The following is a 17,855-nucleotide window of genomic DNA, read 5'->3' as shown; positions in this document are numbered from 1 at the left end:
GGTGGGTGCAGGAGGAAGCAAGAGAGGCCAGTGGGTGCAGAAAAGGCAGATAGAGGGGCAGTGGGTGCAGGAGGGAGGGAGAATGAAGAAGTGGATACAGGAGGCAGAGACTGGACGAGTGGGTGCAGATGGCAAGAGAAAGAGTGGGGGATGGTGGGCAGGAGGGAGAGAGAAAGGGAAGCTGTGGGTGCAGGAGGGAGAGAGATTGTGGCAGGAGGAAGAGAGAGATGAGTACAGCGTGCAAGAGGCAGGGGATGCAGGAGAGAGGAGGACAAGGGGTACAGGTCCTACCTCCCTATGGGAACTACTACATCCCTAGGAGCCCCTGTACTGACTGACTAATACCTGTCATGTGACCTCTTTCAGGGGGTTTATACAGAACAAGGGATTGTGGGATTTGTGACTCTGTTGCCTTCAGCTGTTGAAGCTTTGGATCTGTAGCTGACCTAGATCTCCCAGAAGCCCCGGCACATGTGAGATGGAGTAAGGGGAGCAGTACCAATGAGGGGACGGGGCCCTGAAAGTGCAGAGCCTCGTGTTAGGAAACTCTCAACACCTGCTGTGGGCTGGGCCCCCCTCTGCCTCCGAGCAGGTGTTCCCCCATGTCGGTGGCCCTGCCTCTCTCCTCCTTATAGCTCTCTTCCCACTCCTTACCTATACAGGGTCTCTCATAACTTGATCTCATTCTTACATGCCTGTCCCTCGTCTGTCTCTCTCACCTATTTTTAGCTCTTATTTCTACCTGTCTGCTCCTCTAATCCCTCCGTATCGTACTTACGTGTCCCCCTATCTTCTTCTTAACTCTCCCTCTCATTATTTATTTATAACATGTGTTAGCAGGCAGTAATACAGTGAGAGTTACCTCTCGTTTTCACGTATGTCCTGGGCACAGAGTTATGATGACAAATACATAGTTACAATGAATTAAGAGGGTTGTACAGTACATCACCCTCCTCCTTATCTTTCTCTAACCTTTCCAACTACCCACAACCATTTTGATTATTCAAGTTATTCTGCCTCCCTCTATTAGATGCATCACTCTCTTCATCTGCTTTTCCTGTCTTATTCTTAACCCTTTCCCACTTCTCTCTCTGCCCTTTTATGCTTCCTTTTCGACTTAATTCCACAACCCTCTAATGATCCTTCTCAACTCTCCATCTCAAGCAGTCTCTATACCTTTCACCTCTCTCACAGACCATTTCCCTCCCTGTGACTCTCTACTTTGACAGTCTCCGTGCATCTCTCCCATTTCTGTTCTCTCATCATCTCCCTTCACCGTTGTTCCCTCTCTCATGCCTCCTGTCTTGTTATATACTCCTCTCTCCTGGTTCACAATTCACTCTTCCCTCTCTCTCTTTTAACCTGTCCCTCTCTATCTACAGGTCACTCCCGCCCCCCCCCCCCCCCATCACCTATCATTGTGCACATCCTCCTTTGGCCTCTTCCAATGCGGGATTTGTACATGATGACTCCTGGGCCACCAATTCCGGCATCAAATGTCAACTGAAAGATTTAATTTCAAAAAGGCTCCAATCACCATGGCAACCAGCTGGACCATCAGCAAGAGATCACAATGGATGATGTCACTACTGGGTGAAGGTGGGGAAGGGGACCAGATGTGATCATTCTCACAGCTGTAGATGAGGACACTTGACTGTCAACTCTTTTGCTTAGGTAGGTCTCCTAAGCATCTATACACAGATAGTAGAGGTCCACTTAGCTCCTCCCATACACAGACAATAGAGGTCGCCTCCGCTCCTACACATACACAGATAGAAGAGGTCCCTTCCTACACACATACATAGGAGGTCCCCTGCACTCCTACACACACACACACACACACACACACACACACACACACACACAGAAGTGGTCCTCTCAGCTCCTCCCATAACTACAGTAGATAGATTGAGTCCCCTCATTTCTTATGCACAGATAGAGGAGGTCCCATCAGCTTCTACTATACAGATAGAAGAGGTCTGTTCTGCTCTTCCTATATACAGATAGATTTATCTAGGGACGGGTTACCCATTAGGCATAGTAGGCACATGCCTAGGGGCCCCCAAGGTTAGGGAGCCCCGGCCCCCCGTACCGTAGAGGCGCTGTGCATGCAAATTTGGGAGGGAGAGCTGGGACATAGTGAGTCTGCACTATGGTCTCTTTCTACTGTGTTTTCTCATGAGCATTATCCTGAGTGAGAGCCCTCCTGAGTGAGAGCCCTCCTGAGTGAGAGCCCTCCTGAGTGAGAGCCCTCCTGAGGTCCTACACACCCTGTTCCCCGCTTATGCTGATTCTTCACCTGCTTGTCGTAAGTAGGCAATCTATATGAGCCAAGTTTCTTTGCTTCATCATACATATTGTGATTTTATTGCACCATCATTTGTTTATTCTATTTTGGGGTGTTCCTGAATCATTGCTCCCTTCCTACCCTGGATGTTCACTGTTGCTATAAGGGAACCCGTACAATTCCCTTTGAAGGTTGAGAATTTTTCTATTTCACCTTGCACCCATCTTATTTATTCACTTTATATTAAGTATTAAATAAATGTTTTCACATTGTTGTTGCTTAGCGCCGATCTAGATTACTTGGGTTTCTATGTTTACATGTGCATGTCAGTAAACTTGTTATTATATATGCTGTGTGTACTTATTGCATTGGGTCCTGTGAAGGGGTTATCCGGCACTGTCAGGATCCCTCACAGGTGGGGGCGCTGTCACCAGACGGATCAGGTACACCCCAGGCTCCCAGCAGCGGAGGTTCAGGCCTCCTGTGAGCCGCCGGTAAAGCACCACATACACCCAGTAGCCGCCACATCTCCCATAGGGTGGGGGAAACAGCGCTACACTTATATAGGAGGAAGTTAGGTTTTAGACAGGAGGAGTAAAAATCTGATATTTTTGCATTGACAACATGGTAGGGATTTAACATTTTCACTGCCAGAGGTCTGCAACAAATTGCAAAGCAATGACCCCTCTGGCAGCAAGAGTTCTAACTTGACAGGGTGGAATGATCAGTGGGGCACTATCCTGGCTTCCATGCAATCCTGTGTAGACACCTTGAAACAATAAAAATGCTGTTGCAAATGTTTGGTAATGCGTTCATGGCCGAGTGCTTTCACTTTCCTGCACCTTCAATACACGCTGCTAACTGCACTTTTAGCCTGCTAATTACTATAATCAAATGCATTTTATTTTTCTGCGTACCAGGCGTTGGAATGACAGGAATGAGGGGGTCAAAGGTGGCGTTTGCAAAGGTTTAACGTTTAAAGGAGAGGGAGTGCGTGCTCTAGGTATTCTCCCAGAATGCTTTGTGGCGTCACAGAACAATACCTGGGTGATGTGATGGTGTGTTGTGTGACACACAATAAGTGGAGGGGTTATTTATACAGCTGCACGGGGTGATGGGGCCTTCAGCTAAGTAAACTAGGCCTCAAATCCCAGCGATAATAAACAGCGGAAAATTAAAAGACTCCATGGGATTTGTATGTAAATGCTGCAGTCCCATCGGACAACGTGTCCTGAAACTGCTATTGACTGAAAGTGCTCACCAATCGAACCTCTTCCCAGGGATGTTATCTACCAAGGACCTGAAATCAGTGAGATTTGGGGAGTCTGGCCGACAAAAATGGATTTTAATGTAAACATGCAGATTTATCAGTAAGAATCTATTAAAGTCTGAGATGCTGATAATCAGTGAGACTGACTGCAAATCATTGAGACTAGTAAGAGTTGCCTGCTCTACCTTCCAAATTGTTGGTTTACAATTGAACCCTTTTGCTGACAGTGGGATCTGAAAAGCATTGCAGAGCAAAGGGTTAAGATAAGATACATTTGCTTCACCCAGTTAGGCTGCGCTTATAGTGCCGGCGACGGTGACGTCAGGCTGCGGTCGCTGGAAAAATCAAATTGAGATGACTTCCAGCGATCGCGACCAAGCCGTCGCACCATCACGTCGCGCTTACTATAAGCGCACGTGACGGCGGCAATGCGTTTGTTTTGACGCGACGTCGCATCGCTGTCGCCGGCACTATAAGCGCAGCCTAAGCCTGCAAAGCATTGTCAGAAGCAGTGAATAATTTAAAAGTAGATCTACAATTTACATAGGGTAGCCAGATAATGTTTATGAAACATTTGCCCTATTTTCCACTTACACACTGCCAGAGGGGAATATACAACACATTGCAGAGCAATATAACAATATGCAGAGCAATATAATATGCAGAGCAATATAACAATATGCAGAGCAGTGTGTTGCTAACCCCATGGCACGCTGATTTAATGCTGAAATGAATGGGGTTCAACTACAGAGACCTAGTTCAGACCCATGTTACATTGTTTTTAAATATATATATATATATTTTTTTTAAGCAGCGCCTGAATTGCTCATTTAAGTGATGGATGAGAGGCATGCAAACCTGTGAACGGTATATCATTGTATAAATGACTGCAACAATGTGTAGTAAAATTGTTGACCCATGTTCACCAAGTTTCGTAATCCTATTTAAAGTCTGTGTGTTCTTTATTATTGCTGTGCAGTGGTGGTTTGTGTCACTTTTTTACTTATCATAATATTTGTGTATGTATATATTTGGGTCTATGTGTGTGTGTGTGTGTGTGTGTGTGTGTGTGTGTGTGTGTGTGTGTGTGTGTGTATATATAAATGTATGTGCAATCCTACAATTTATCCAGTCATTTTTAGACATTGTTCTGACTCATGGACCCTGTGGCTAGTGGGTAGAGGCAGAGACAGCTCAACTCAATTCCTATTCCATACAAAGGGAGGCCTCAATGTTTATTGGGGGAAACAAAACAGAAATAAAAAGGGAAAAAGTACTCAGGAAATACATGGTAGGGATGGAAACATGTGATAGGGATAGGTAACAAAAAAAACAGGTTCCTCACAGGGAACAAGAGGAAGAACACTCCTGCAGAGAGGCACACTCAAATGACAGGAAATGACAGAGATGAAAAACAGGCTAGGACTGAACCAAGAGACAGAGGGAGGAGGAGCAGCCAAGGCAGAGAGAAGGGGGGGGGGGGTTTCCAGGGCAACAGCATGAAATCAGGAAGTGCTGGAATAGACAGAACAGATATCATCACAGTAGCCCGCACGGTTTGAAACCTAGAGGGATAGATTGTTAAAAGATTTCACAAAGAGAAACTTTATGGATACAGAAATTAAAAGCTTTGGTTCCTTTGGGACTCAATGTCAGTATTGTATTGTAGATCGTTACATTGTAATTGAGGGAGAGGAAACATTTGTTTAAACCATTAATCCATATTGACTCACACGTATCAAGTGTTTCAATTATTATATTTGTGTCAGGGTCAACTAGGGTATATAATGGCCGGCTAAAACGAGAACAAGGCCATTAACCCCTGAGGAAGCAAAAACAGCTGTTAATCACGTTGGGCGATTATCAGCTGCAAGCGGACTAAGAAGCAGAGTGAGGAGCGGTGACGTTGAACACAGAGAGAGCTCACAGAGCAGACAAGCATCGGGAGTCGCACTGAAAGAAGAGGAGATCTGACTGCACCCGCTCCAAACGCAGCTCCGCTAGTGAGAGCTGAAAGCTTTATACCATCTGTGAAAGTGTGAGTGCAATTGCCCACACTTTCTCTGTCTTTTAATACGGTTTTGATATACTATACTATCAGGGTTTGTTCTATTTTACTTTGCTTGTGTGTCACTGGAAGGATCACTGTTGGATTTGCTGAGATTCCAGACCTGTGTCTAATCAATAAAGCCGATGTCCTAGGCATTCAATGTGAGTGCAATATATTCATCAATAAAGATATACTGTACATTATAACAATTACAATAATGCACAATTCTTTTCTCTTTCTGTTATTTGGGAACCACGGTAGCATCGTGTATGTATGTATGTATATATATACAGATACATACATGTGTGTTTGCATGCATGTGTGCATATGTATGTATATGGCCCTTTAGGGGCCCCTACCATCTGGTTGCCTCTGTAGTCTCTTGATACCATAGTCCGATCAACACCTTGGACTCAGAGACCCCAAGTGCAGACGGATATACATACATACAGTACATAGAGCATACAGAGAAACTGCAGCTGGGAGTCACAGAACAATGTGCACAAGTTGCCCCGGTTGTGATGTCAAATAGTCTTTTGGGGACTTTTAAAAATAGCCACTGATGTGAATTTCCTAACAGCTGCTAAATAACTCAGCCCTGATCATTGCGACATTGGAATTGCTGCCCAATTATATATCTTTCAGAGCATGTATTATGTGTGTACATCATTATATATCTATATCATATCAATATATCACTTGTGAGCACATTCACATGTCTTAGACAGGTCTGCAACCCTGCTTTTTGCCATTATCACCTAGTGCTTCCATTGCAGCAAGGGATTCTGGGAAATGACATGCAAATCTGTTGCAGATGAGTAATCATTAGAGATCTCTCTCTTACATGCTGATATTCAAGCTCCGTTTGTGAGTGTACTACCTTATATTTTTCAAGTTTGGCATTAAATATTTAATAGTTTTACACTAAGGGGTACGCGCTTCTCTTTTTTCTTTTCTAATTATATATATATATATATATATATATATATATACACATACACACACGCACTCAGTGTAGTAAAGTTAACTGCCGTTGCTGTTGCTGATCGCTGTGCCTCGGTTGGGGCCATAGATGTTAAAGATGCAGCGAGCCTTTCATTTACAAGCCGGATCGTTACAAGACCGGGGTGTCTGCTCACGTGACCGGGTTGATTTACCTGCTCCTGCCACATTGCTGCATGTCTTTGGCTGCGTATTTGGCTGTTTACATCATTAGCACCGGAGCCATTGCTTGACTGACAAATATTATTTCAATAATTTTCCTCTGCTGATCTCAGCCAGAACGTTTCTCAATTTCATGATTATTGCACTGTTATCCCAGGCAGCACGATATCCAACATGCTATATGAATACGGTGACCAGACGTCCTGGTTTAGCCGGGACAGTCCTGGTTATTAATGAGCCAGTGTCCTCCCGGTTTGAGCAGGTAGGAGGAGGGCTGAGGTTGGAGGAGATCAGAGGAAGATGCTGGCTGCTGAGTGCGGAGCTGATCACAGAACAGCTGTAGCCGGTAGGAGGGAGGAGAGCAGGGCTGTCTGACTGCTTAACCACTTCTGGGCAGCAGGTGACGCTGCAGAGCACAACATAGCTACTCTAGATCTCCTGGTTCCGTGTGTGTGTGTTGGAGAGAGAGACAGAGATAGGCTGCGTCCATAGATGGACCAGCCGTGCTGAGGCGTGCGGACGCTCCGCGCTGAGCCCCTGCATCCTCAATGAGGATGCCTTGAGAGGGGGCTCACGCGAGCGTCCGCAGGCGTGCTGAGGAGTTGGAGGTTTCAGCCGAGCGCCAAGCTGTTTTTCAGCGCGCTGTCGGCTGAAAACCTCCAATCACAGCACAGCAGCGTCAACGTCACGGCGCCGTGACATTGACGTCAGTGCGTCGCGGGCGATTGGCCCAGCGATGTCACTGCCCCGCCTCCAACCACCTCCCCCCGCGCACGCTGGCTCGCCTGCAAGTCCGTGCAATCGCGATGACTTAAGCAGGCGAGCCTCAGCGTTAGCGCGCCTCCGCTCTCCCCACACCTCTATGGCCCGGGCCATAGGGGGAGGAGAGAGGAAGGCAAGAAGATGGGGGGGAAAGAGGGAGGAGAGAGGATGGGGGGGGGAAGAGGGAGGAGAGAGGATGGTGGGAAAGGGAGGAGAGGATGGGGGGAGAGAGGATGGGGGAGGGGGAGAGGGTTAGAGAGAGGATGGGGGAGAAGGATAGAGAGAGGATGGGGGAGAAGGATAGAGAGAGGATGGGGGAGAAGGATAAAGAGAGGATGGGGATAAGGATAGAGAGGATGGGAGAAGGATAGAGAGAGGATGGAGGAGAAGGTTAGAGAGGATGGGGGAGATTGATATAGAGACGATAGGTGGAGAGGGATAGAGAGAGGATAGGTGGAGAGGGATTGGGAGAGGGATAGAGAGAGGATAGGTGGAGAGGGATAGAGAGGATGGGGGGAGAGGGAGGAGAGGATTGGGGAGGAGAGGGAAAAGCAAAAAAGGGGGAGGGGCACAGTTCGAGATTTAACTTGTTTTCTATATATTTTTTAATGCGTCCCGTTTTTTAAATTTCAAAATCTGGTCACCCTATATACTGTATGAAGGACTTTCTTCGCTGTAGAGCTGTGACTTGGGATGCTATGATATACTGGCTGTGATCTGTCAGGGTTACCGCCCTTCATGATTTGGTTCTTTTATCAGGTACATGGATATGAGCATATTTTTGTTCCACCATATAAATATACTAGGTAGCTTTGTTTATTGACCGGTCGGTTTAGTGTGTTTAAGCTCTCTATGTGCTGAATTACTAACTGTATTTTGTGTGCTATTGATTTACTGTTTTCAGTTCTAGTTTGTTTAATTCTAGGGTGACCAGATTTACAAAACTAAAAACCGGGACACATTAAAAAAAAATATTTATAAAACAATTCTCTGTGTCTCTCCCCCATTCTCTGTGTCTCTCCCCCATTCTCTGTATCTATCCCCCATTCTCTGTGTCTCTCCCCCATTCTCTGTGTCTCGCCCCCAATCTCTGTCTCTCCCCCATTCTCTGTGTCTCTCCCCCATTCTCTGTATCTCTCCCCCATTCTCTGTGTCTCTCCCCCATTCTCTGTATCTCTCCCCCATTCTCTGTGTCTCTCCCCCATTCTCTGTGTCTCGCCCCCATTCTCTGTGTCTCGCCCCCATTCTCTGTCTCCCCCCATTCTCTGTGTCTCTCCCCCCATTCTCTCTGTCTCTTTCTCCTCCATTCTCTGCCTCTTTCCCCCCCATTCTCTGTTTCCCCCCCCTTTCTCTGTCTCACTCCCCCCCATTCTCTGTCTCTCTCTCCCCCATTCTCTCTGTGTCTCTCTCCCCTCCATTCCCTGTCTCTCTCTATCCCCCATTCTCTGTGTCTCTCTCTCCCCATATGCTGTATCTCTCTCCCATGCTGTGTCTCTCTCCCCCATGCTGTGTGTCTCTCTCTCCCCATGCTGTGTGTGTCTCTCCCTCCCTATGCTGTGTGTGTGTCTCTCTCCCTGTGCTGTGGGTGTCTCTCTTTCCCCGTGCTGTGTGTGTGTGTCTCTCCCCATTCTGTGTTTCTGTCTCCCTATAGTGAGTGTGTGTGTCCCTACCTGTCACTGTGGAACCTGGTGAGAGGGAGGGGGGGGAAAGCCACCTTGGGCCCTGGCAGCAGACACCGGAAGTTCTCACTGCTGGGGCTCCGCTGACACTAACCCTGCCCCCACCCTCTGCAACTAACCCTGCCCCCACCCTCTGCAACTAACCCCGCCCCCACCCTCTGCAGCTAACCCCGCCCACCCTCTGCAGCTAACCCCGCCCACCCTCTGCAGCTAACCCCGACCTCACCCTCTGCAGCTCGGCCTCTGCTCTCCTCCCTTCATTCTCTGCTCTCTGCTGCCCCCCCTGCTCTGATGGTCAAAACCGGGACAGCCACAAAAAAACTGGATATTTAACAAAATGTCGGGCAGCCGGGACAGGCCTTAAAAAACCGGGACTGTCCCTGCTAAACCGGGAAATCTGGTCACCCTATTTAAATCACATTATACTTTTTTTGGGATATTTTTTTAAAATATATTTAACAGATTTAATATCATTTAGCAGATTAGTGGGTTTTTAAATGTTGTTCACTTTTTGCTTTTCCTGTGTTATCAATAAAATCCATCTTATTTTTTAAAATTATTTTGAGTGCTTTTTTCAGGGCTTTAATTTTTTCTTTTGTGTCCACATATTATATTTGCCCCACCAGAGGCTATATATTTTTCGGCTATATTGCTGGCTTTCTATTCATTTTCAAGGACTAACAAATATTGCCGCAGTCAAATCACTAGTTCAGTTTGTTACTTAGCTTTAGCAAGATATGTGTTTCAAGCCTAAATCTGCAATTCATTAACCCCTTTCACTGCCAAATGTGTTACTGGACTATAGCACTCAAGGGGTTAAACACACCTCAACTTCTGAAAAAGCAAAAAGGGGGGGGGGGGAAGAGGTGGAGTGTTACATGCCTAAGCTGTGTTACTTTATTGCAACTCCAATAAATGGGGATGGGGGAGGGCTGGGGGGATTTAACCCCTTTGTTGCCAGGACAGCTATTACAATGATAGAGGAATGAGTGCTTTCATTTTCTGGCTGCTTTTGTAACGTGGGGCAGCACATGTAACCCCTTCAGTGCCAGAAGCCCTCTGGCAGCAAAAAAAGGGTTAAGGTCGCCCCCGTCCCGTGTCCTCAGTTTTCCTGGAGGAGAACACCTCGCCCCCCTTTGCAAGAAACATCTATTCCTCAGGTAGGTGTAGAATAAATGTTCACTGAAGCAGTTTTAAATGCACCTTGGCACTCCGTCCTCCCCATTCCCTCCCAATCTCACTCTCTCCCTCTCATTGGCCCAAGAGGCACATACTGAGCAGGGGATGCCTTCCTGTGCCAAGCATGGAGGTAGAGAGGTGGGGTGGGGGGTGTGTTAAGAAATATTAGCTCAAAAAACCTCATCCTGTCTCCCCCCCCTCCTTTTTCCTGAGACTGGGAGATCATCCAACTCTTGTTATCTAAACAGGCAGGTTTAAACGTGTGTCCCCCCACCCTTAGAGACTTTATAAAGCGACAGTCCCACACATCAGGCAACAAAATAAGTAAATGGAACTCTTAAAGTGCGCTTCTCACATTTACTGAACTTCACGGAGATTGGCGTTCATGGAATGCTTGTTTTTTAGGGGGATATGGCATCTATCGGATGTAGCAGTGAATAGGTTATCTCTATATTGTTTTGTTATATTTAGCGCAGTGATTTTTAACCGGGGTTCCGCTGCACGTGCACCCCTCAGGGCCGCCAGGGGAGGGGGGGAGCGCTGGGACAACTCTCCCAGCTGTCCCCGGCCTGGCGGCACCCCACGTAGCAGTGACCCGGCGGCTCCCGAGCTCAGCAGCAGCAGCAGCAGCAGCCGCCCCCCGGTCACTGCTATCCTTCCTCTCACTGCTCCTGCCAGCGCTGGAAGTCACGTCAACTTCCAGCTGACAGGAGGGAGAGGAAGGATCGGGTAAGAGCACGCTGTCAGCTCCCTTAAAGAGTGCGTGTGTCTGTGCAGAGTGTGTGTATGTGTGTGTGCAGTGTGTGCGCGCAGAGGGGGAGAGAGAGTGTGTATAGAAGAGAGAGGGAGATAGTGTGTGTATAGAAGAGAGAGGGAGCATGAGGGGGAGAGGGAGCGCAAGGGTAGAGTGAGAGACGGGGGTTGAGAAACAGGGGGCGAGGGTTAGGGTTCCCCATAATTTCACAATCTAATTCTGCGGTTCCCTAACCGAAAAAAGTTGAAAACCACGGATTTAGCATCAGAGGTCCACGTATGAATGGTTTAAACCTCTCTGGCTAATGATCTGCATTGTAAGATGCCTGTTGATATCATGGGGGTTATTTTCCAATATCTCATGGCCACAAAACTAGTGCCATGTTTTTATTGAAAAAAATATGGAATCTCATTGAAAGCATCGGTCGTTTCTCTTTAACAAATAACTCCCAACACATCGCTGTGGTGTAAACCAGTTCAACTGAGGAGACCCAAAAATACATATAGCAACAAAAATCACATTGTTCTTAAATGGAACCAGAATTCTACTAGTTTTAGTTCAAATAAATGGTGGTACATAACCTGTTGGTATTGAGGCAAAAATGTTGTTTGTGATGCAATGCAATGTTTTTTTAGCTCACATGCAGGTTAAATATAAGATGCTTGTTAACTAACTTTCTTACATCTGCTGCCACTTATCCTGTAAAAAACATAAAAACAACAACAACTCAGTGTAATCGGCTTCTTCAGAGAGATTCAATTTCCCTTACTTATTTGCATCTTGTGATAAATGGGTGTGCTGCTTTTCTCGGCAGGACACTGAATTCAGGGATATCAGCTATTTATGATTATGTTTGACCAATGACGGCATCATATTTACTTTGCAAACAAAGAACACCTGTGAATTTGAGGACTGACCACAGCCTTACCACCAAAATACTTAAGAAAAAGATTGTACTGTATAATACCCAAAAGGTTTTGTTCACCACAGACATTTTACATAGTAACATAGTAACAGTAGAGGAGATTGAAAAAAGGAAAAAAGACATGCATCCATCAAGTTAACCTATGCTAAATTTAGACGACAGATACTTTATCCTATATTTGTACTTACAGTATATTCATCCAGAGGAAGGCAAACAAAAACCCCAGTGACATATCATCTAATGATATCTCAAGGGGTAAAATAAATTCCTTCCGGACTCCAAATATTGGCAATAAGATTACTCCCTGGATCAACATCCTTCCCATGTTTACTTATTTGGTATATACCTGTATACCTTTCCTTTAAAAAAGATGACCTACCTTTTTTTTTTTTACAAATCTACTCTATCTGCCATCACAGTGTCCATGGGTAATGAATTCCACATTGTAACTGCCCTTACGGTAAAGAACCCTTTCCTTTGTTGCCAGTGAAATTTCCTTTCCTCCTTAAGGGATGGCCCTGAGTCCTTTGTACTGCCATTGGGATGAATAGTTATTTTGAAAGCTCCTTGTACTGTCCCCGAATATATTTGTATAAAGTTATCATATCCCCTCTTAGATGCCTCTTTTCTAATGTAAATAAATCTAATTTAGTTAGCCTCTCCTCATAAATCAGATTATCCATCCCCTTTATTAATTTAGTGGCTCTTCTCTGCACTCTCTCTAGTTCCATAATGTATTTTTTAAGGAGTGGTGCCCAAAATTGTACTCCATATTCAAGGTGTCGTCTTACTAATGCATAAAGGGGCATAATTATGTTTACTTCCCTTCCATCCTTTGCCTGTTTAATGCAAAATAAGATCTTATTTGCATTGACGTGTTTTAAACGTTAAAAAAAACACACACACACACGTTTGTCCAATATTTGAAAAAAAGATGTCAATCAACTCTTTAACCCACAGTATTAGACCTACCACTGCCCTTAGTTCACTTTTGCCCTAAGAGTGACTGTGCCTCATGTATTGAAATATGTGTCATCTGCAAAGGCCAACCCATTTGCTCATTAACCTTCATACCTTCCAGCCTGGAATCTGGGATCTGCAACTCTGCCTTGCTCACGTCTTCTGGAATCGGCAAGCTGACAGGACCCTCCAGGACAGACCCCATTCTGGGGGTTTCTGATGTGGCCAGTGCTACTGCATTTTGGGTCTCTTTCCAAAGGGAATGGTTGAGAGGAGGAACCCCATTCCTGGGTTCTTCTAAGACCCTCTGGCCTTGCACTGTGTCATGAAGACAAGGAATCGATGTCAAGGGTCCCTGTCCTTGAATCCTTGTGGGGAGTGAGGTCTTTCCATAGGTGGTTGCATCTTGGGTGCTCTTCCCAGAGTCAGCCATATAACTGATGTTCTTCTCACTGGTTGTGACATTTCGCAAGCAGGAACCGTAGAGGGAGGCACCATCTGTCTTACCAAATGAGTTAGCTCTCTGCATCATGGATCGGAGTCTGTCCTTGGAGGAAGACATCTCTGCTTGGTTGAATGCTTGAGAGACATTTGATTCTTGAAGATCCTTTTGTGTGGGTGCTTTTGGCAGCATCCGAGAACCTGAAAATGGAGGGATTTGAGGAGTAAAAGTCTGCCTAGTTGGTGTTCTCCCGTAAGATGGCATTTGAGGTTGGCTCTTGGCAGCCGACTCAGTTTTTTCACAAGTTGCATGGGGAGTCTGGCCAAGTGTGGCATGGAGGTTAACCCTCAGTTGCGTCCTTGGCAATGGTCTAGTAACTTGTTCTGAGCCAGGACCATTGGAGGGTTTCCTCATTGAACTTTGGAGGCCAACTGGGAATTTGTGGAGGGTGGCTGGTTGCAGAGGCCCAAAGACAGGTGGTGAAGATGGAGAAGAGGTCAGGCTGCAGCTGATGGGAGCATCTGTGGGTGGCGAGGAAGAGGATGAAGATGAGGAAAATGAAGGCTCCCTACTGATTGGCTTGGTGTTCCTGGACAGCGGACGCTTGTAAGCTGAGGTAGGGGAGCTCCAGCCCTCTGACGGGGGATATCCGGCATCTGGAGAAGGAACCAGATCAGGAACTTTGTCTTCAGCGATGTGTAGATCCAGGGATGGCAGAGAGCTGTGGTTGTTGGTAGCCACAGGCACCAGCCGGACTCCAGGTCGTTCGACCTCTGAATGGAAGACATTGCCATGTGAAGAGAACTTTTTCAGTACAGGGCTTGTTGCATTGGGGACTGTGATGCTGGAGCCATGCTGGCCCTGTGTTGTCTGCTTAGGGTGCAGCTGGTGGAAAGGTTTGGTTGCAGGTGGGCACTCCAGGCTGGAGGTGGAGCTGTGGAGGCTCTCACTATCACTACCATGCCCAGAGGAGGAAAAACCGCTGGGATTAAGCCGAGTTTGAAAAGAAGAGACTCGAGTGAGGCCTTGGCTGGAGCTTCCGTTGATCCTGGCCATCTGGATTGTTCCACGGTTGAAGGACAGACTGCTGGTGATTCGGGTCTTAAGAATTGGACTCTGTGCTGGGCTGCAGCTCGAACTGATGCTGATGCGAGACTGGTAGAGAGGCTGGTGTGACCCAGTGGATATTCTGCTGTCCCCATTGCTTGTCCGGATCACGGCAGCTTGGCTGGGACTGAACGGAGAGTTGAGTGGAGAAGTCGGTGAGAACACAGGTGTGTCATCAACATCCTCCATGTCAAAGGACCTTTTCAGAGCTGTGGTTAAAGAAATAAAACACATGAGGAACTGGAGAAATTAGGTGTGGGAGAACAGAAGATCTCAACAACATATACCATCCAAAAACAATGCCACCTACATCATAAAGGATCTCTCCAGTTTTACATTATAGGGGGTTATGCATTAAACTGTGATAGTGCCAATTGGGGCATCATAACACGGAAACTCCCAATGATTTAAATTGGCATTTCCGTGCGATAGAGCCTTGATCTATACTATAAAAAATGCCGTATTCATCACAGATGTACAGTATATTTTGTCCAGTTAACTATGTGTTCTGTCTCTTAGTGTTAATGTTTGAAGGTTTTTGCTAGCGACAATTTAGAGAGTAGTTATAGGAGCACTCCTAGCTGTTTCTATAAGGAGAGGTTACAGAAGCAGTTAGGGGAGGAGTTATAGGGAGCGGTTATAGGAGCAGTTGGGGGAGGAGGTATAGGGAGTGGTTATGGAACAGTTAGGGGAGGAGTTATAGGGAGTGGTTATGGAACAGTTAGGGGAGGAGTTATAGGGAGCGGTTATGGGAGCAGTTAAGGGGGCAGTTATAGGGAGCAGACACAGGCATTGCCACGTCGGGTCCGCTTATAGTAGGCGCGGCGCGACGGCTTGCTGGAGATCACTGAAGTCATCTCAATTTGATTTTTCCTCCGACCGCAGCCTGACGTCACGTCGCCGTCGCTCTAAGCGTAGCCTAATAAAGCGTAGTTATTGGAGCAGCTGTAACTCCGGCTCCCTCTGGGACTGAAATGGTCAATACACACCATTGTATTTTGTAAAACTCCTCCTATCGCTCCATAACCATCTCCAGTATGACTTGCAGGCACAAGCAGTATGAACTATTTCATTTTCTAAATTACAGTCAGGTCATTATAACACATATATGCATTTTTTTCAGCACAATACCAATCCCCCAATGATCTTAACCAAAGAAGCCCATATAAGGTTTTATCATAGAGGGGATAGTGAACCAAAAGCTGACATAACATTGTAACTTTAAATTAAGAAGACACCCATGGCATTTTTTATCCTTTGAAAAGGTGCCATTTTTCGTTGATTATACTGGACATGCTGAATGTTATTGAGCATCTAGGGGATAAGTTATAGAAGGAGTTATGAGAGAAGTAAGGGGAAGGAGTTATAGGGAGCGGTTATAAGGGCAATTAAGGGATACATTTTTGGAGCAATTATGGAAGGAGTTATAGGGAGTGGTTATAGGTGCGGTTAAGGTTGGGGGGGGGAGGTTATATGGAGCGGTTACAGGATCAATAAAAAGGAGCAGTCCTTGCGGCTATACTTTAAAAAAAAAAAATAAGTTTGAGGCAGGTCTTAACCCTGTGGATTTCAGCTCAGAGGATCCCGTACTTACTGAGATACTTACCTTCGTATGGGGAGCCGGTATCTCCATTCAGTATAAATGTCCCAGTCACGTGGGCTTATAGGAAGTTATGACATCATGGCTTCCTATTGACCTGTAGGATTTTTTTGAACCGCCATATTGTCAACCCAGCCAGGGCTTCTACCGGCACCCCATACAGAGGTATGCATCTCTGTAAACAGGGGGTCCCCGCACTGAAATCAACGCGGTTCGGCTCCCGGAGACCCCCTGCTTCAAACCTTATTTTTTAAAAAGCATAGCTGCAAGGACTGCTCCGTTAAGGAAGTTGCTCAGCATAATATTGACAGGTCTCAATGTTTGTGTCTCTGACACCATAATCATAGTTACCTACAAGCACTCCTAGATCCTTCTCCATCAAGGATTCCCCTCATTTATCCCCATTTAATGTATAAGTTGCCTGTTTATTCTTGATTCCCAAATATACAACCTTACATTTATCTGGATTAAACCTCATCTGCCATTTACCTGCCCACAATTCCCGTCTCTCCAAGTCCTTCTGCAGAGAAATGACAGCCTGCTCTGATTCTACTACCTTACACAGTTTAGTGTCATCAGCAAAGATGGAGACTTTGCTCTCTATGCCAACTTCAAGGTCATTATTAATACGGAATTATAAACAAGTAAAAAAAACAAAACACAGTGGTCCCAGTCCTGTCTCTTTGCATTAGTTAAGTTCGCAGGTGCCCAAGAGATTGGCGTCACATAGAAGAAACTCTTAACAAGTTTCATCCACTTGCGTTTTGCTCAATAAGGAGCAAAAATCCCAGTTATTTAAAACAAGACAGCATTTCATTACAAGGCATTGCAAAAGGGGTCAAAAGAAATGTGCTATTGTATCCCACATCCTATTCTCTGCCAAAAGGGGCCAGGCATTACCTTGCAAAGCATTCCAGGCCCCTCAGGATGTAAAAGGATTAAAAGAGAAAAAGGAACAGAATAATTTGAAGGACTGTGCCCAAAAATGCATGTCCTGGGGATACGGGGGGACATATGGCTGCCAGGTCTCCCCTCCCTCCCCCATATTCAGGCGGCCATATATGGGACTTCTACTCATTCAACAACATTTTAAAAAAATAAGGGGGATTGAATCATGTTAACCCCTTCCCTGCCTTAGTCCTACTTACCCAACACAGGATTTTTGTACCAAGACAGAACTGGTGCAAAAACCACACCGGTTACATTAAAGAAAGAAAAATAACTATTATATTCAATAAGATTTTTTGATGATACAGGTTAAGTTTTGTTGTCCTATAGTAGTTTGCAGCCAGGAGACTGCTAAATAGCAGCCATGTCAACACTCACCGATTTTTCCGTGAATCGCACGGATTTTTAAAGCAGCAATCTTTATTTATTTATTTTTTTTTAAATTGGGCATTTCTGAAAAACAAAAACACGTCCGTCCAGGTTCAATAGAAAGATGCTATGCCGTCTCCCGATGACGTTGTGGCTTTTTATTGGCTGCCGGAGCACACTCTGACCCATTGTCGCTTGGGAAGCAGGGGTTCCCTGGAGGTCGGGGTTCACAGGTCACGGAACTTCTGTTTTAACATTACCATTCTCTTACAGTTCTATGCAAATCACTGATAACAGTACTTTTCCATTAAAAAGAACTCTGCTTTAAATCGCTCCCATCTTTTTTTCGGTAGGTACCT

General features: G+C 45.8%; 1 protein-coding gene and 1 long non-coding RNA gene across 3 annotated transcripts in view; one reads left to right on the top strand and one right to left on the bottom strand.

The window, feature by feature from the left end:
* LOC142463435 (uncharacterized) overlaps window positions 1–5,769 on the top strand; it is a 25,037-nt gene extending 19,268 nt beyond the window's left edge. The window contains exons 4-5 of the long non-coding RNA XR_012787436.1: window positions 1,527–1,674; window positions 5,327–5,769. This is a non-coding gene — a long non-coding RNA (uncharacterized LOC142463435). The remainder of the gene's footprint in view (window positions 1–1,526; window positions 1,675–5,326) is intronic.
* SEPTIN12 (septin 12) overlaps window positions 1–17,855 on the bottom strand; it is a 103,831-nt gene that overhangs the window by 55,694 nt on the left and 30,282 nt on the right. Inside the window, exon 2 of one of the 2 annotated variants that reach the window (XM_075566182.1) lies at window positions 13,145–14,788. In XM_075566182.1, coding sequence (XP_075422297.1) covers window positions 13,145–14,788 — 1,644 coding nt within the window. Of the gene's footprint in view, window positions 1–1,412; window positions 1,504–13,144; window positions 14,789–17,855 lie in introns of those variants that run through there. The other variant, XM_075566183.1, reaches the window with a different exon arrangement.

This window comes from Ascaphus truei, chromosome 11, assembly GCF_040206685.1.
Source record: "Ascaphus truei isolate aAscTru1 chromosome 11, aAscTru1.hap1, whole genome shotgun sequence".
Classification (NCBI taxonomy): Eukaryota; Metazoa; Chordata; class Amphibia; order Anura; family Ascaphidae; genus Ascaphus; species Ascaphus truei.
The sequence above is the reverse complement of the archived record's forward strand: the minus strand, read 5'-3'. Positions and strand labels throughout refer to the sequence as shown.